The sequence below is a fragment of the Hemiscyllium ocellatum genome, chromosome 16 (assembly GCF_020745735.1).
Source record: "Hemiscyllium ocellatum isolate sHemOce1 chromosome 16, sHemOce1.pat.X.cur, whole genome shotgun sequence".
Taxonomy (NCBI): domain Eukaryota; kingdom Metazoa; phylum Chordata; class Chondrichthyes; order Orectolobiformes; family Hemiscylliidae; genus Hemiscyllium; species Hemiscyllium ocellatum.
The window spans coordinates 80,925,902-80,946,377 of record NC_083416.1 but is presented as its reverse complement, the minus strand read 5'-3'; the positions used below and the strand labels follow the sequence as shown (position 1 = coordinate 80,946,377).

At 40.4% G+C, this 20,476-nt stretch overlaps 1 protein-coding gene across 5 annotated transcripts in view; it reads right to left on the bottom strand.

Annotated features, from left to right (window-relative positions):
- Positions 1-20,476, bottom strand: part of LOC132823510 (protocadherin beta-15-like) — a 173,842-nt gene that overhangs the window by 89,671 nt on the left and 63,695 nt on the right. The window contains exon 1 of one of the 5 annotated variants that reach the window (XM_060837439.1): positions 16,794-19,490. The exons of 3 other annotated variants lie outside the window; for them this stretch is intronic. In XM_060837439.1, coding sequence (XP_060693422.1) covers positions 16,794-19,262 — 2,469 coding nt within the window. In that variant the 5' untranslated portion in view covers positions 19,263-19,490. Of the gene's footprint in view, positions 1-5,136; positions 7,760-16,793; positions 19,491-20,476 lie in introns of those variants that run through there. One more of the 5 variants, XM_060837441.1, reaches the window with a different exon arrangement.

Here is a 20,476-nt window from a genome sequence, read left to right as displayed (position 1 = left end):
CTGTACGTGAGTGTGTGTGAGGAGACAAGGGGGCAGTCAAGATCTCCACTCACATTTAAGCTTCTGATTGGTCAATAGGGCGCTCTAACGTTCAACCAATCACCATACAGACGATTTCTTAAAGCTGGAATGACTTGACAGATTGATTTTCATTTGAATTTGGCATTTATGGTTGTCCAATTAAAAATAAGATATTTTATTTAGTACATAGCTTCAGTTCCCTTTGGTGAAACATTATTTGCGATATGTTTTCTAGTGAGTAACCAGATCAGGATTGCCTTCTCCTTCTACTAAGCACATTTCTTTAAACCGTACTTATTACACTAACCATTCATTTCCAGATGTTTCTCCATTTAAATATGCTTAAATGCCAGATTTAATCATCGACTAGCTAACATTTATTCACACATCCACATGTAGCAACATTTTATGATTTTATAATCGGATCATTTTAAATAAATAAGTGGCTGAGCAGTATGATTACTGTAAAATAAAAGGTAAAATACTGTGAACACTGGAGATCTGAATTCAAAGCAAAATGTATTAGAGAAGCTCAATGTTTCTGGCAGAATCTTTTGGAAGAGAAACAGAGTTAAAGTTTTAAGTTTTCGTGAAACGTTCGATGGAGAGTCATATTGCACTCAAAACATGAACTCTGTTTTTCTCTGTCAGCTGTAACCAGGTATGCTGAGTTTCTTTCATACATTTTGATTTTATTTCTGTACAATTTCAGTGTCTAATGGAAGATAGATTAAGGCTGGCTTTGTATTCACTAATAGGTTGGGAAAAAGATGAGAGTAGTGGAAGAGTGAGGATTGTGCACTGGGTGAGAAAATAGGCCTGGTCGAGTTTGTATGCCAAACAATGTGGAAATAGATGGTATAATCCCTCAATTGATATTATTGCTCGCCATGCATGCAATCATGGGATTTACAGTTTAATGCATTATACAGGAAACGACCATAATATGAATAACTGACTTTAAGTACTGCAATACCATTAACTGCTTTGATGCAATTTTGCAATTGCATTTATACAGACATAACGTAATTTATTTGCATGTCTAGGGGAGTTCCAGAGTTATCAAGATGAATAATTGATTTTGCTCGATTTTTTTCTCGAAACAATGGTGGGGAGAGTAATTTCTGTCAGAGCCCTCAGCACGTTTAAATCTTCATTGTTTGGAACTATTTCAAATCCAGCTGTTACACAACTAGTCGGCAAGCTTGGTTGGGACTGCAATCCTGCTGTCAATGAACATATTCTGTACTTCTGTGGGTACATCTAATTCTTTACCGCACACTTAAAATATAAATGATGACAGAGTGTAGGTAGTGGATGAAGAATGGATAGAATAGATAGTCAGGGTGTTCCCCCCCACCCCACCCAGGGTTGAAATGTGAATTAGTAGGTTTAAGATAAAGGGGTAAGGTTAAAGAATATGTGGGAAGCATTTTTTTATACAAAGGGCGGTAAGTGCTTCGACTGTGCTATCAGAGAAGGTGGTGAAAATGAATACAACAGCCACCTCTCAGAATTATCTTGATAGATCAATGAGTAAGCAGGGAACAGGAGGATGCAGACCACGTAGCTGCAAAAGATTTTTGGTTTATAAAGGCATCATTATTTGGCACACTCTTGGTGGGCCAAATGGCTCATTGCTCTTTTTCACAATGTGTGCACTTTCTATGCTTAGAGATAAGCAACTATGCATTTAAAAACAATCCTTATATGATGGGGACCACAGAGCAATTACTAAAAATTAATCCATAACGGACTGAAATTGTACTTAATCACAGTAGACTCATCAAATCATACAGTTTGGGTAGCACAGTGGCTCAATGGTTAGGACTGCTGCCTCACAGTGCCGGGAACCCAGGTTTGATTCCAGCCTCGGGCGACTGTCTGTATGGAGTTTGCACATTCTCGCTATGTTTATGTGGGTTTCCTCTGAGTGCTCCGATTTTCTCTCACAATCCAAAGGTGTCCAGGTTAGGTGAATTAGCCATGTGAAATTGTCCACAGTGTCCAGTGATGTGTAGGTTAGGTGGATTAGTCAGGGGTAAATGTAGAGGAAAAGCCAAGGGAAATGGGTCTGGGCGGGTCTTCAGAGGGTCGGTATGAAGTTGTTGGGCCAAAGAGCCTGTTTCCACTCTGTAGGGATTCTAAGTTCTAAGTACTGAGATCCTTCAGTCCAACTATTCTCCACTGACCATAACCCCAAACTAACCTAGACCCACCTGCCTGTGTTTGGCCCACATCCATCCAAATATTTCTTATTCATGTACTTATCTAACAGCGTTTTAAACGTTGTAACTGTAATCACGTCCATCACTTCCTCTAGAAGTTCATTCCACAGGTGAACCATTCTCTGTGTAAAAGAAAATTGCCCGGCCTGCCTTTTGAAAATGTTTCTCATTTCACCTTAAAGATAGGTCCTCTGGTCTTTAAATCTCCCACCACAGTGAAAATACACCTGCTCTTCATCTTATCTGGATGCCTCATGATTTTGAAAATCTCTATAAGTTCAGCCTCAACCTCCTAGGCTCCAGTGAAAAATGTCCCACCTGATTTAATTGTCCCACAAGGAAACATCCTGGTCAATCTCCTCTAAACCTTCTCCAGCTTAATAATATCCTACTTATAACAGAGTGATTGTAAATTGTAGGTTGTAAAAAGGGCAGGTCAAGTACTAGAAATTAACTCACTTCACAACTCCCCAAAGCTGGGGAGTTGTGAAGGCACGAGTCCTGGATGAGTGCTAACCTAAAAATGCTCAAAAATCTTGGCAAGATCCAGGGAAAAAAAAACAGCCCACTTGTTTGGCAACACATCCAAAGCATCCATTCCTTCCACCACCGATATTCAGGAGCAGCAATGTGTACACTCGACAACACACACTGTAGAAATTCAGTAAAGCTCCTGAGACAGCATATTCCAAATCTGTGATCACCCCCATGCAGAAGGATAAAGAAGATATAAGGGAACAACACCACCTATAGGTTCCTCTCCAAGCCACTCACCATCCTAAATTGAAATGTATTTTCTATTGCTGGGTGAAAATCCTGAAATACCTCCCCAACAGCATTGTGTGTTAACCAATAGCATATGGACTGCTGTGATTCGAGAAGGTAAAAGTCACACCACACGAGGATATATTCCCACTGGTTTATTTGGAAGTACAAGCTTTCAGAGTGTTGCTCCTTTGTCAAATAGTGATAAACACTTTGCAATATAAAGAAGTTCACACTTTTGGATTGAACTCATCAGCACTGTGAAACATAAAAAGCTTTATCTTTTAGTAATGTTTTAAGCTCTGTATTACCAAGTCCTTTTAAGTAAAGCTGTAGGATGAAATGCTGCACCTTATTGACTACTTGTTCCTTGTATAAAACAGATTGTTTGGCCGTTTTTTTTTCGTCATCAGACTTCTTAGAGACCTACTTTGCACATTCTGGATATCCTGTTTATTTGCAATGCATTAAGATTTATATCCTCCATACTGTTTGAATGTAGTCAATTCATATTTTAAATCTTCATTTTGAAGACAATATTCGGTACACATTTTGGATTTTTATTAAATACAATAAAAAGGCACAGTCACTGAATTATACATTGGGTTAAAAAAAGACTAGCTACCTAACAAAGGAGCAGTGCTCCGAAAGCTTGGACTTCCAAATAAGCCTTTTGCACTATAACCTGGAGTTGTGAAATTGCTAATTATGTTCAACCCAGTCCAACATCGGCACCCCCCAATCTTGGTTCAGGAAGTCAGCTCACCACCACCTTCTCAGGATCAAAGGGGGTCGGGCATTAAATGCTGGTGAGCCAGCGACGTCCACGTCCAATGAATGAATTAAAAAAAAATGTTTGGAGATACGACCATGCAGCAATAAATCAGGAATTTTGAGAAGAATTGTTATTACACATGACATTAATTATATATTCATAGTCACAAACTCAGATTCCCATATTTGCAATGATGCATTGGATTTGCTTGCTACATCCAAAGATCAACCTCCCGCGGTTTACTCACCAACTAGAAATTGAAATGGTATAAGATAAAATTGTCATAGTCCTACTGATCATTAGGGCTGCTCTCTCATATGGGACGGATGACCAGTGATGGTATAACCGAAGGATCATCACACCTCAGGTGAGGGAGAGGTCAAGAAGAAACATTCTTCATGGTAACTTCAACTAATTCAGGAATAGAACACCTGTTGGTGTTAGTTTGCTTTGCAAACCTGCCACTTCACCAACTGAGCGAACTGACAAGCAAAATCAGACAAGCACGTTGACGAGAAGAGGAGATCAAACCCCAGTAATTCTGGGCAAGTATCCCACCTCCTGACTCTCCAGCTTAAAAATATGTTGCTGGAAAAGCGCAGCAGGTCAGGCAGCATCAAAGGAGCAGGAGAAGTCCTTCTTCAGCCCTTATGCCCGAAACGTCAATTCTCCTGCTCCTTTGATGCTGCCTGACCTGTTGCGCTTTTCCAGCAACACATTTTTAATCTCTGATCTCCAGCATCTGCAGTCCTCACTTTCTCCTGACTCTCCAGACCAGTCCAGAACTTTAAAGCAAAAATTAGGAGTGTAATGGAGTGAGTTCCATTTGTCTGGAGGTAAGCATCTCCTGTAACATTCAATAAATTTAATGCCAACAAGGACCATTTAACTGACATGCCACATAATATCTTTAATATCTACGACCTCCACTGTCAATGCACAATGACCACTGTGTACCATCTGTATGCTACACTGCAGAAACTCACCAAGGACTCTTGGATATTCCTTGAAATTGCGTAACAATTAACACCTAGCAGGACAAGAATAGTAGATGCAAGTAAAGCCACTTGAAACAGCACAGACTATGCTGACCTCCAAGCTAAATATGATTCCAACATTGTCGTGGAGTCAAATAGTGGGAACTCCTTTCTCAAGAGAGGGTGGATGCACAAACGCCACATGGAAGATATCAATCGAGGCAGACACCTAGAAACCACCTTCTTCAGGACAACTGGGGCCATATAAAAGTGTTGGCCAAACAGCGATGCTCACGTTGCTTCAAAGAATAACAATTTTTAAAGAAATCAAAGCTGCAAGGAATCTATTCACATTTTTGAAGTGGCTCACCTCATTGTTCAAAGAGTTGCTGAACTTCTCAGCATGCAGCAACTCTGGATCCGGTTTCCCAATACGATCATTCTGAGCATACTTTTTGCCCGTGGATGACCTGTGTGTGTTAGGAGTTATGAAGTCTCGCCTCATTGTTTGCAACGTTGAACATGACTCATAGCGGAAACTTTGAGAAAGTGGGTCACCACCGAATACCTCAACGTAATTTGGGGGTATTTGAAGGTTTCTGCTGGCCTTTTGAATTCCATTCAGAGAATGTGTGGTTTCAAGGCAACAACAAACTCCCAGCGAACAGTGCTGACCTCTCAGTGAATTCCTGCTTTTATGAACCTTCACCGCGAGAATAATTAAAATGACTAAAAATATGCTTGAGATAGCTCCCAATGCGATGACCAAGGAAAGGCTCAGATCAGGATTAAATCCGTGGTCTTCAGATGGACCAATGACGTTGGGGAATGTTTCAGCGTCATCACCAATCACAGATAAGATAATGGTCACTGAGGCAGAAAGAGATGGTGATCCATTATCCTTTACCAGAATCACCAACCTTTGCTTTGAGGCATCTTGAGCAACGATAGGACGGATTGTCCAAATCTCCCCGGAGTCTCGTGAAATGGTAAAAAGATTTTGCTGGGTAGCCTGAAAAATTGAATAAGAAAGGCGAGCGTTCTGACCGGCGTCAGCGTCAGTGGCGGATACCTTAGCCACTAAAGACCCTGGTTCTGCAAACCTGGATATTGTATCGGCTGCTGTTGTCCCAGATTCGACTAATGGCTGCAAAATGACTGGAGCATTGTCATTCTGATCGAGGATAATTACATCCACCGAAACATTGTTTGTGAGTGATGGTGTCCCAGAGTCCATGACCTGAGCTTGAATCTGGAAGTTTTGCAGTTTCTCGTAGTCAAACGATTTCTGAGCGAAAATGACACCAGTGTCCGAGTTAATAGAGATGTAATCGAACACGGAGACGTTCTGAATTGGAGCGTCCAGAAGAGAGTATTTCAGTCGAGCGTTCATTCCAGTATCGGCATCAAAGGCTGTAAGGAAAAATATAGAAGCGCCAATTTTATTATTCTCCATTACGTTTGCTGTAAATAAAGATTGCCTGAAATGGGGCGCATTGTCGTTTATATCGGAAACCTCCACCCGAATGGTTTTCTGGGATGAAAGAGGAGGATTCCCGAAATCTGTGCATGTTATCGTAACGTCATACTTGGCGGTATTTTCACGATCCAGTGGACGATGAACAAGTATTCCATAATAATTCTTTAAGGAGGAATCCAGTTTAAATGGAAGTGTATTTGAAATACGACATTGTACCTGCCCGTTTGTACCCGAATCTTTATCTGCTGCAGTGAACAGAGCGACTACAGTCTCGACTGGTGCATCTTCCGAGATTATACTCGATAAAGACGTCAAAGTCACTTCAGGTGGATTGTCATTCACATCAATAATATTTACTAAAACCTCACAGTGTCCGGACAGAGCGTCTGGACCTCCATCTGTAGCTTGTATGTTAATTTCAAAGGCGTCGTTTTCTTCATAGTCCAACTTGCCTTTCACGCTGATTTCACCAGTTCTGGAATTCAGGGCAAACATTTCCCGAATTCGAGCTGAAGTGTGGCTAACAAACGAATAGGTGATCTCTCCATTCGCTCCATCATCCAAGTCAGTGGCATTTAATCTGATTACCTGCGTTCCTGTGGTTGCATTCTCCAATAGACTGGCTCTATAAACTGACTGGGGGAAGATAGGAGCATGGTCGTTTACGTCCTTTACGATGATAATGACCTGAGACGTGCCCGATCTGACAGGTACACCACCATCTTTGGCTGTCAGCGTGAACCTGTAGCTAGAATCCTTTTCTCTATCCAAGGGACTCTGTAGCACCAGAACCGGAGACTTCACTTTACCATCGCGCATTTGCACATCGAGAATAAAATAATCGTTCGGAAGGAGCTCATAGGTTTGTACGGAGTTAGTTCCAACATCCAGATCGTGCGCAGGTTCGAGTGGAAAGCGCGTTCCTGGAATAGTACGCTCTGACATTTCTAGGCGGAATTGTGTATTTGGAAAGCTAGGAGCATTGTCATTTACATCGAGAATCTCCACTGTAACCTGGAACAGCTTTAAAGGGTTTTCGAGGAAAACGTCCAAGCTTAGCGCACAACTGAGGCTCTGTCCGCAAATCTCTTCTCTGTCAATTGTTTTCGTCACAATTAAAATGCCAGTGTCCAAATTTATATCCACATATTGTTTCTTGGGCCCGGCTACTATCCGCAAATTGCGAGCCGAGAGCTGCTTTATATCCAAGCTGAGATCCTCAGCGATATTCCCAACAAAGGCGCCGAGTTGTAGTTCTTCAGGAATCAAATAACGAATCTGTCCAAACACTAGATTCCAAGAAGAGAACATGCAGTACAAGAATTGGCATTTTAGAAGCCAATATTTTTTATATCTCATTTCCAGAGTCAAACATTCCCCTTATTTTAATATGTACCCGCAGCATTAGTTATTCTCCTTAATGCTACATGATTTTTTATCTATCGAAAGCAACTGAGATGTAGTAAATACCTGGACGTTTCGCAAATCGCTATGATTATACCAATTAAATCTTCTATTTTCTTTAAAATGTTCAGTCGATTCGTGAACAATTCGTACCGAGACGCTTGCAATCCAATTGTACACTGTGTCTGATCTGACGTGGTGGTGCCTGGGTAGTGAAGGGGCTGTCCGGATCCCGAATCACTTCTCAGCTTTTGATTGGTGAATAGCAGCATGTTTAAATTCGACCAATCACATTATTGTTGATTTCTTAAAGCTGGGCGTTCTGTGGTGAGTGTAAACACCGAGATTTATTGTTGCACAATTAAAAAAATTGAAAATGTTTGGCGAGGTATTGCTTCTCCCCATTCCCAAAGTTCCTTCTCGAACCAACTAATAACATACTACGTATGTTAGAAGAAATAAGAATAAAAGAACATGCACCATCTGTCTCATTTATTTTTAAGTATTATTTACTTTTTAATTCAGTTACGGTTATATTATTATTGCATTCTGTCCCCCATTTAGGTATATCACACCATAGGAACAGCAATCATTTCATTGCTCTCCACGGTCATAAGACAATAAATTTGGGCTCCATGTAACGATCTAGTTTGACTTGTATTAATTTTCTTTGTCTGCAAAATACATATATTAATCTGTGAAAAACCTCAACCTTGAGCCACAGATGATTATGAAGAATCATATGCAGACCTATATATCCCTTACCCAGGTCTTACACTCTGGTCCAAGTTATAAAGTGTGTTATTTTTAAGGTAATGCGTTGCTTTCAAAATATTAAAGGCACACATATGTGAACCCTTGTTTTCTAAGCTTAATGATACACGTAGTTCCATCACCTGCTCGAAAACATGCAATCACAGAGGCCACCAAAGATGAAGGACAGCATTCCATTTTGAAGGCACACAATGTATTTTTGACTAGTAAGACCATTTCAGAACTGCTCAAGCAATGAATTTGATGAATGCCAGCATATTAATTTGTCAGGGTTCTAAATGACTCACTTTCAAATGCGCCCAAATTCACATTTTCAGTTTGTTAAAATAATATCCATATGAGGTTGTGTAATGAACCTGATAAAAGCTCACAAATGAGTCTAGTGAGCAAAAATAAGTTGCATTTGATGTAGGTTATTAAGTTGTCATGGATTGAAAATTGATTAATAGAGAGTTAACAGAAATAGTAAACAAAAGATGGGGTTTTTTTCACTGGTAGGAAGTGAGCACTGGGGTTCTGCAGGGATCAGTGTTTGGGCACCAACTATTCATGGCATGTATGAATGACCTGAATGAGGGAACCAATTGTAATATAGCATTTCCAAGTTTGGGGATGATACAAAATGAGTGGGATTGCGAGTCACAAGCGAGAATGCAAGATAACATCTAGACGTGGAAATGCAAAAGAATCTGGTGTCATTGTATCCCAGTCAATGAATGAAGTCAGGCGGGAGGTATCGTCTTTCATTTTCAAAAGTTTTGCATTCAGAAACAGAGATATCTTACTATTCCGGGGCTTGGTGAAGTTGCACCTTGAGTATTGCATGAAAGTTTACTGTCTCTTCCTAAGAAAGGATATTCTTGTCATTGAGGGATTGTGGAAGAGGTTTCACTTGGGTAATAATGTCGTGGTAGGATTACCGTATGAGAAGCTTTGACTCGTTCTGCAATCACGAGGGCTTATAAAAACGAGAGGAAATTTGATTGAAACATACAAAGTTGAACAGGCTGGGCAGCGGAATGATGTTTTTCCTTGTTGGGATGTCTAGGACCAGGGGTCACAGTCTTAGGATATGGGGTGGACCATTTAAGACTGAGATGTGGAAAAATTGACTGAATAGAACAGAATGTCCACAGTGTGGAAACAGGCCATTCGGTTCATAAGGTGAACAGAAACTCTCTGAAGAGCATCCCACTCAGGTCCATCCCCCTAACGCCACATTTCCCATGGTTGATGCACCTGACATATACATGCCTGAACACTCCAGGTAATTTAGCATGGCCAATCCACCTAATTTGCACATCATTGGACTCTGGGAGGAAACTGGAAAACCGAGCAGAAACAGAGAGAATGTGCAAACTCCATATAGACAATTTCTTGTGGCTGGAATTGAATCCAGGTCCCTGATGCACTTAGACAGTAGTGCGAACCATTGAGCCACTGTGCAGCCCCTCTTCATTGTCATGATTTTGAGGCTATAGGCTTCTCGACCATAAAAGATGAAGAGAGCCATGCCATGAGAAGTATTTCAGAAAGAGATAGATAAATATTTAGATGTTAAATACGTCAAGGTGATTGGGGAGAAAGGAGGAATAAGTCTTAAAATAAAGGATTTGGCATGAACATATCGGACGGTGGAGCAGACTAGACAGCCAAATAGTCTAGTTCTGACCTTAGCTTCTGTTTTATTTTTATTTTTCTGCTTTCACCTGTTTGGTTTATGATCATTTCCGGTTTACTTTCTTCTTTTAATTGACAATACCTGCATATACATATTTACTTTTCAAATTAGATACTTCTCTGTCCGCACAGATACAATAATAGGAAAGATTTAGCTGGATATTTGACAAATGCAGTTCATTTCAGAAACCTGGTCAGGATAGAAGAGTCTGACGGAAGGGCCTATTTCGATGTTGTCTGACTGTATATCTTCAAACAACTTTTCTAATTGTAAAATGCCACCATGGAAATAAGGATTTTTCTTTCACTCACTGAAAAATGTACTTACATGAATAAAGTATGCTCATGTAATTCTGAAACATTTTAAAGCTAGGGATTCAAGACTGGCTCTATAACGTCCACGTGATGTACAAGGAACAAATGAAATTTACAGCCCAGGAACAGACTTCTCAGCCCTCCCAGCCTGAGCCAATCTAAATCCACTATCTAAACCTATTGCCCAATTTTTAAGCATCTGTATCCCTCTGCTCCCCATTTACTCATGCATCTGTCTAGATGCACCTTGAATGGATCTACCAGGGCTGCCTCTACTACCTCTGCTGGCCACGCATTAGAGGCACCTATCACCCTCGCTATAAAGTACTTTTCACGTGCATTCCCCTGAAATGTTTCATCTCTCACCTTGAATGTGTGACCTCTCGTTAATTAATCCCTCACCCTAGGAAAAAAGCTTATCTCTTTCCACTCTGTTTATACACTTCATGATTTTGTAGTCCTCAATCAAGTTCCCCCCCCCCCCCCCCTCCCCGCCATCTCTTTTTTCTAATGAAAACAATCCTAACCTACTCAACTGCTATCATAGATAGCACCTTCCATACCAGGTAACATTCTCGTAAATCTTCTCTGCATTCTCTCCAAAATGTCCACATCCTTTTGGTAATGTAGCGACCAGAACTGCACACAGTATTCTAAATGTGGGCCACTATAAGTCGTGTACAATTTTAACATGACCTGCCAGCTCTTATACTCAATACCTCGTCCGATGAAGCCAAGCATAGCTTCTTGACCATTCTATCCATCTGTGGAGCCACCTTCAGGGTACATTGGACCTGAACTCCCAGATCTTTCTGCTCATCAACTTTTCCCAAGGCTCTTCCGTTTACAATATGTTTGTTCTAGAATTAGAGTTCCCAAAATGCATCACCTCACATTTGCCTGGATTCAACTCCATCTGCCACTTCTCTGCCCAACTCTCCAGTCTATCTATATTTTCCTGTATTCTTTGACAGTTCCCTATGCTTTCGGCTACTCCACATATCTTTGTGTCACCTGCAAACTGACTGATCGGACCAATTAATGTCCTCTTCCAGATCATGTGTGTATAACACAAGCAATAATGGCCCAGCACTGATCCCTGTAGAAAACTACTGGTAACTTTGCTCCATTTCAAGAAACTCCCTATTCCCTGTCTCTTGTTGCTCAGTCAGTTCTTTATCTATCTAGCTAGAACACTCTGCACACCATGTGACTTCACTTTCTCCATTAGTTTATCACGAGGAACATTATCAATCACCTTACTAAAGTCCATGGATCTGACATCTACAGCCCTCCCTTCATCTATCAACTTGGTCACTTCTCAAAGAACTCTTGCATTCTAGGAAATTAATCAGAAATGTCTTCCTTGCTCTTCAAACTCTGTCGTGAAATGTAAGCACCTTGTGAAGTCATCACATATAAATAACCCATTAAAGCACCAGAATCTCTTCCCTGACAACAGACCAGGAGATTCAAGTATGTAAGTGTAAACTAAGCTGCCATTTCCTGGATGAAATTATGTCAATCCCACAGCTATAAGGATTTAAAATCGGTTCTTTTTCGATTAACAACTCCTAAATGAGCCAAAATTCTCTTCTCTGTTGGTAAAACAATCACAATTTTACACAACAATTCCAATTTCATATGAAACACATGAACTACTGTGAGTGACAAAATTCAAAGCAAGTCTTATCTGTAATGTATTGAAATGGATATTAAATAATTTTGATAACAATATCAAAGAATCACAAAATTATGACAAAGCAGAAGGAGAAAATTCAATATATTGTGTCTGAATTTTCTCTTTCATCTACTCCAATTCCATTACCTAGTTTCAATAGACTATCTTTTCCCACGTCATATTATTTTTAAAAATGCAATGGTCTCTTGAATGCCTCAATCAAAACTGCCTCCACCACATTTTCATGGAGTGCATTCTGTCCCCTAACAACTCACTTTGTGATAATCTGCATAAAATATATTCAGGTTTTGCAATTCACTGAGACTTTCCCGACAAACATTACTATTTTTCTGAAAAACCTCAATAACCTCACAAACCTCACAAATAGTCTACAGTTCGCCATTCCATTCTCCATTGTATCTGAATATGTTTGAGCAGGCAAAAGGATAGTGAAGAATTCCACTCACGTTTCAGCTTCTGATTGGGCAGTAGGGAGCTCTCACATTCAATCAATCACTGTGCAGACTACTTCTTGAAGTCTTGACAGTTTTTTAAAAGTTAAATTTAAGATTTATGGTTGTGAAATTATTTGAATTTTTTTTCGTTTGTAATTTTAGTTCCCTTTTTGGAAATATTGTGAGATAGCTTATAGTGGCTAAACAGTTCAGGATTACCTTTTTTTCTGCGAAGCACGGTTCTTTACACTATCCATTCATTTTCTGGTGCTTCACCATTCAAATGTGCTTAATTGAATTTAACCATCGACTTATCAACATTTACTATTTATTACTTACTCATCCACTGTGGCAACATTTTATGACTCAATAACAGGATCACTTGAAGTAAAGATATAGTTGACAAGTTTGATTACATTAAATATTGTGGATACTGGAGATCTGAATTAAAAACAAAACGTGCTGTAGAAACTCAATAGTTCTGGCAAAATCTTAGAGTCAGAAACAGAGTTAACGTTTTAGTTTTTATGGTATGTTCGATGCAAAGTCATATTGGATTCAAAACATGAACTCTGTTTCTCTCTCTTCAGATGCAAACAGATCTGCTGAATTTTTCGCAAAGATGTTGATTTTATTGAAGTATAACTGTCTGATGCAAGATGGTTTATGACTGGCTTACTGTTCTCTCTGGGGTTGATTAACAAATGGGAATAAACAGAGAGTAGGGCGATTGTGAGTTATAGATTGTGGTTGGGTTAGCAGGCCTCATCGTGTTTGCATTCTAAACAGCGTGCAAATACACGGCGTAGCCCCTCAATTCATATAATTAATCACACGTATGCAAGAGTGGGTTTACTGTTTACTGCATTATATAGTGCACAATCAAAAACGATCAAGAAGATTAATTGAATTTGCTCATATTTCTGTGACAGCCATCAGCAAGTTCAAGTATTTTTTCTTTGGATTAGTTTCAAATCCAACTGTTACATAAGTACTTTACAACCTCTGGTTAGAATTGCAATCCTCTGTACTTGTGTGGCTACATCTAAACTGAAAGGTCTTTGCTGCACAGTTAATGTCCATGATGAGGGAGCATTGGTTGCGAATGAGGCACGGATTGGATGGATAGGCAGGGTATTTTCCCAAAGGAAGAACTGTCAGTTACTAGGGAACACAGGTTTAAGCTAAAACAGGTTGAAAGGAAATGTAAGAAACACGTTTTTAAACAATGGTTAGTCAATGTCTGGAATGAGCTATCAGAGAATGTGGTAAAGGCAATTGCAACAAGAACAATTGAGCGGCATCTTGTCAGATATGTGAATAGGTAGGGAACAGATAGATACAGACCATGTAAATGTAAAAAAGGTATTTAGTTTCGAAAGACATTATGTGTTGTTGCAGTCTTGGTGGGCCAAATGGCTTGTCCAAATGGCTGTTCTTTATATTTTGTCATGTCCGTATTTTCAATGCTAATAGAGAAGCAACTATATACTTAAAAAGAATCCTAAAATGACATCGAACACAGAGCAACTAGTAAACCTGAATTCAGAACTTATTGAAATTACATTTAGTCACAGTAGTGTCATAGAGTCATGCAGCATTGAAACAGACCTTTCTAGCCAACCATTCCACACCACCCATAATCACAAACTGAACTAATCCCACCTGCTTCTGCTTGGCCTGTATCTCTCCAAATATTGCTTGGAGGGATACGGGCCATTACTCAGTGAAACGTCTTGTAAACGTTGCCACTGTAATCACACCCACCATTTCCTCTGGAGGTTCATTCTACACACTAACAACTTCCTGCAATAAAAATGCACTCCTCATGTCTTCATAGAATTTTTATCCTTTCACCTTAAAAATATGCACCATGGTCTTGAAATCTAGTGAAAAGAGATCTGCCATTCACCTTATGCATATCTCTCATGATTTGATAAACCGCTATAAGGTCACCCCTCAACCTTTTGTGCTGCAGTGAAAAACTCCCAGACGATGCAGCGTCTCCTTCCAACTTAAACTCTGCATTCTCAGCAACATCCTGATGAATCTCTTCTGCACCCTCTCCAGCTTAATAATATCATTTCTATTACAGGGCGATTGTAAGTTACAGGTTCTGAACAAAAGAATGGTCAGAGGCTAAGAATATTATGGTGATTAACTAACCTCCTGACTCCTCAAAGCCTCTCCACTACCTACAAGACATAGGTCAGCAGTGTGATAGAATATTCCCCACTTGCTTGGATGGGTGCAACCCTAAAAACATTCAAACATCTTGATACCAACCCGGTCGGGGCAGCCTACTTGATTGGCAACACATCCATAAGGATCCACTCCTTCCAGCACCAAGTGCTCAGTATCAGCAGTATGTGACATTGACAAGAAGTGCTGCAGAAATTCATAAAAGTTCCTTAGCCAGCACCTTCCAAATCCATAACCTCTCCCATGCAGATGTTTAAGGGTGGTAGATAGACGGAACAGCACCACCTATAAGTTCCTCTCCAAGCCACTTACCATCCAGGCTTGGAAATATATTGCCTACCATTGGGTCAAAATCCTAGAATTCCTTCCTAATGGCATTGTGGGTCAAACTACAACATATAGACTGCAATGGTTTAAGAAGACAGTTCGCGAACACCTTTTCAAGGTGAACTGGGAACAAGCAATAAATGTATAAGACTCTGGTGCGGCCTCATCTGGAGTATTGTGTGCAGTTTTGGTCGCCATACTATAGGAAGGATGTGGAAGCTTTAGAACGAGTGCAGAGGAGGTTTACCAGGATGTTGCCTGGAATGGTAGGAAAATCTTATGAGGAAAGGCTGAGGCACTTGGGGCTGTTCTCATTGGAGAAGAGAAGGTTTAGGGGAGATCTGATAGAAGTGTATAAGATGATTAGGGGTTTAGATAGGGTAGATACTAAGAACCTTTTACCGCTAATGGAGTCAGGTGTTACTAGGGGACATAGCTTTAAATTAAGGGGTGGTAGGTATAGGACAGATGTTAGGGGTAGATTCTTCACACAGCGGGTTGTGAGTTCATGGAATGCCCTGCCCGTATCAGTGGTGAACTCTCCTTCTTTATGGTCATTTAAGCGGGCATTGGATAGGCATTTGGAAGTTATTGGGCTAGTATAGGCTAGGTAGGATTCGGTCGGCGCAACATCGAGGGCCGAAGGGCCTGTACTGCGCTGTATCCTTCTATGGTGGCCAATTAGCGACTCCCATGAGTGAACTAAAAAAAAACAAATCTCTGGGGATACCACCATTGAATCGGAAAATCTGAGAAGAAATTGGTATTATGCAGGAAATTAAATATGTATCTATATACACTAAATAAACCTTATATAGTTTACAAAAGATGAATTTTCTTTTTTTTTCCACAGCCAAAGATCAACCTTTATTGTTTACCAATTGACCCGAAATTGAAATAGTAAAAGGTGAAGTTGCCATAGTTCTTCTGCTCATAAGGATTAATCTCGTATTAGGGAGGGTTGAGTGATGGTGGTTTAACCTTATGTGTGGATGAATTCAAGAAGCAGAATCATTCATGGGAACCTCAATCAATGCAGGAATTGAACGTCTGTTAGTGCCATTTTACATTATAAACCTGCCATCCAACCAACTGAGCTAACTGACAACCAGCTGCAAAGTATGGTAGCTACAAGAGACAGTCGGAACCCACAAATTGTTTAACAGGTATCGCCTGCCCTGACTGCACAGACCCATCCAGAATAGTGAAGGCACAAATTAGGACTGTGTTGGAATGAGTTCCATTTGCTTGGAGGTATGCATATCCAATAACACTCAGGATATTTAACGCCAAAGCAGTTTTTTGACTGACATATCACATAAAATCTTCAATATCCACTCATTCCACCATCAATGCACAATGGCAGCAGTGTGTACCACATACAAGATGCATTGCAGCAACTTACCAAGTCTACTGCGAATGCACCTAGAAGGACAAGACTAATGGACGCAGGACAAGCAACTTGACATAGCACAGACTGTCCTAGCCTGGATGTATAACATGGGGCAATAATGTTGTGGAGTCAAATCGGAGGAGTTCCTTACTAAATATAGGGTCCACATGGAAAGCACTTAGAACATACTTCCTTCAGGACAACTGGGGCCACACAATAATGCTGGCCAAACAGTGATGCTCTCGTTGTTTGAAAATATAAAACAAAAACAAATCAAAGCTGCCAAAAACCTATTTCCATTTTCAAAGTGACTCACCTCATTGCTCAAAGGGTTGCTGACCTTCTCAGTATGCAGCAACTCCGGATCCTGTTTCCCAATATAATCAGTCAGGGCATACTTTTTGTCCGTGGATGACCTGGATGTATTGGGAGTTATATAGTCTCTCCTCGTTGACTGCAATGTTGAACATGACTCATAGCGGAAACTTTGAGAAAGTGGGTCGCCACCGAACACCTCAACGTAATTTGGGGGTATCTGAAGGCTTCTACTAGCCTTTTGAATTCCATTCAGAGAATGTTTGGTTTCAAGGCAACAACAAACTCCCAAAGAACAGTGCTGACCACCCAGTGAATTCCTGCTTTTATGAACCTTCACCGCAAGAATAATTAAAATGATGAGAAAAATGCTAGAAATGGTTCCTAATGCGATGACCAAAGAAAGGCTCAGATCTGGCTCGAATCCATGATTTTCAGATGAACCGCTGATGTTCGAGAAAGCTTCCGTTTCACCACCAATCACAGATAAGATAATGGTCACTGAGGCAGAAAGAGATGGTGATCCATTGTCTTTTACAAGAATCACCAACCTTTGCTTTGAGGCATCTCGAGAAACGATATGGCGGATTGTCCAAATCTCCCCAGAGTCTGGTGAAATGGTAAAAAGATTATGCTGGGTAGCTTGAAAAATTGAATAAGAAAGGCGAGCGTTCTGACCTGCGTCAGCGTCAGTGGCGGATACCTTGGCCACTAAAGACCCTGGTTCTGCAAACCTGGATATTGTCTCTACTGCTGTTGATCCAAATTCGACTAATGGCTGCACAATAACTGGAGCATTGTCATTCTGATCGAGAATAACAACATCCACTGAAACATTATTTGCGAGTGATGGTGTCCCAGAGTCCATGACCTGAGCTTGAATCTGGAAGTTTTTCAATTCCTCGTAGTCGAAAGCTCTCTGTGCGAATATGACACCAGTGTCCGAGTTAATAGAGATGTAATTGAACACGGAGGCGTTCTGAATTGGAGTGTCCAGGAGAGAGTATTTCAGTCGAGCGTTCATTCCAATATCGGCATCAAAGGCTGTAAGGAAAAATATAGAAGCGCCTATTTCATTATTCTCCATTACGTTTGCTGTGAATAAAGATTGTCTGAAATGGGGCGCATTGTCGTTTATATCGGAGACCTCCACTCGAATGGCTTCTTCGGATGTAAGGGGAGGATTTCCTAAATCTGTGCATGTTACTGTAACGTCATACTTGGCGGTTTGTTCACGATCCAGTGGACGATGAACGAGTATTGCATAATAATTCTTTAAAGTGGAATCCAGTTTAAATGGTAGTTTATTTGAAATGTGGCACTGTACCTGCCCGTTTGTACCCGAATCTTTATCTGCAGCAGTGAACAGAGCGACTACAGTCTCTACAGGCGCATCTTCTGAGATTGTAAATGATAAAGACGTCAAAATTACTTCAGGTGGATTGTCATTCACATCAATAATATTTACCAAAACTTCACAGTGCCCCGACATAGCGTGAGAACCCCCGTCTGTTGCTTGTATGTTGATTTCAAAGGCGTCGTTTTCTTCATAGTCCAATTTGCCTTTTACTCTGAGTTCACCAGTCTTAGAATTCATGGAAAACAGTTCCCGAACTCGAGCTGAAGTGTCGCGACCAAAAGAATAGTTTATCTCTCCATTGACACCTCTGTCCAAGTCAGTGGCATTTAATATGATTACCTGCGTTCCTGCGGCTACACTCTCCAATAGACTGACTCTGTAAACTGACTGCGGGAAGGCAGGAGCGTTGTCGTTTGCATCGTTTACAACAATTGTGACCTGAGCCGTGCCCGATCTGACAGGGACACCACCGTCCTTCGCTGTTAGCGTCAACCTGTAGCTGGATTCCGTTTCTCTGTCCAAAGGTCTCTGCAAAACCAGCACTGGAGACTTCACTTTACCACCGCGCGTTTGCACATCGAGAATAAAATAATCGTTCGGAAGGAGCTCATAGGTTTGTACGGAATTACTTCCAACGTCCAGATCGTGCGCAGGTTCGAGTGGAAAACGCGTTCCTGGAATAGAAAGCTCTGAGATTTCTAGGTGGAATTGTGGCTTTGGGAAACTAGGAGCATTGTCATTTACATCGAGAATATCCACTGTAACCTGATACAGCTTTAAAGGATTTTCAAGGAAAACGTCCAAGTTTAACGCACAACTGAGGCTCTGTCCGCAAATCTCTTCTCTGTCAATTGTTTTCGTCACAATTAAAATACCAGTGTCCAAATTTATATCCACATATTGTTTCTTGGGCCCGGTTACTATCCGAAAATTGCGAGCCGAGAGCTGCTTTATATCCAAGCTGAGATCCTCAGCGATATTCCCAACAAAGGCGCCGAGTTGCAGTTCTTCAGGAATCAAATAACGAATCTGTCCAAACACTAGATTCCAAGAAGAGAACATGCAGTACAAGAATTGGCATTTTAGAAGCCAATATTTTTTATATCTCATTTCCAGAGTCAAACATTCCCCTTATTTCAATATGTACCCGCAGCATTAATTATTCTCTTCATCATTATACCATTTTTCTTACATCGAAAGCAACTGCGACGTAGTAAATACCTGAATGTTTCGTGAATCACTTTGATTATATGATTTAAATCTTCTATTTTCTTTGATATGTTCTGTCGATTGGTGAGCAATTCCTACGGAGCTGCTTGCGATCCAATTTTACACTGTGTCTGATCGGACGTGATGGTGTCTGGGTAGTGAAGGGGCTGTCCGGATCCCCAATCAACATCTCAGCTTCTGATTGGTGAATAGCAGCATGTTTAAATTCGACCAATCAAATTACCGTTGGTTTCTTAAAGCAGGGCATTCTGAAGCAAGTGCAAATATCTTGATTTATTGTTGCACAATAAAAAATATTTGAAGACGTATGTCAATGTATTGTTTATCCTGTTCCCAATGTTTCTTCTAGAACCAACTGATAACACACTATGTATGTTAGGAGAAATACAAAAAAAAGTGCGATCTGTCTCATTAGTGTGTACGCATTATTTACTTAAAGGTTCAGGTACCGTCATTCTGTCATTGCATTCTGTTCCCAGTTTAGATATTTCTCACCATAGGAACACAAGTCTTTTCATTATTCTCTTCAGCAATGAGGCAATAGGAATGATTACAGTTTGACTTCTATTTTCAGACTCCATTTAAATATCCAGTTTTACTTGTATTAATTTCCAATCACTCCGTACTAAATACATTAATCGGTGAAAATTTTCCAATTCTGAGCCTTGGTTGATTATGGAGATTCATATGTAGAATTAATTATATATCCATTGCTCAGGTCTTACACACTGGTCCAAGTTACTTAGTGTGTTATTTTTAAGGTAATCAGTCACTTTCAAAATATTAAATGCACAATACGTGAACCCTTGTTTTCTCAGCTGAGTGATGCATGTAGTTCTATCAGGTGCTCGAAAACATGCAGTCACAGAGGCCTCCAAAGATGAGGGACAGCATTGTATTTTCGGCACAAAATGTATTTTTGACGTGTAAGACCATTTCAGAACTGCTCACGCAATGAATTTGACAAATACTAGCGTGTTAATTTGTCAGGGTTCGAACTGATTCACTTTCAAATGCGCCCAAATGCACATTTTCAGTTTGCTAAATTAATACCTATATGATGTTCGATTATGAACCTGATAATAATGCACAAA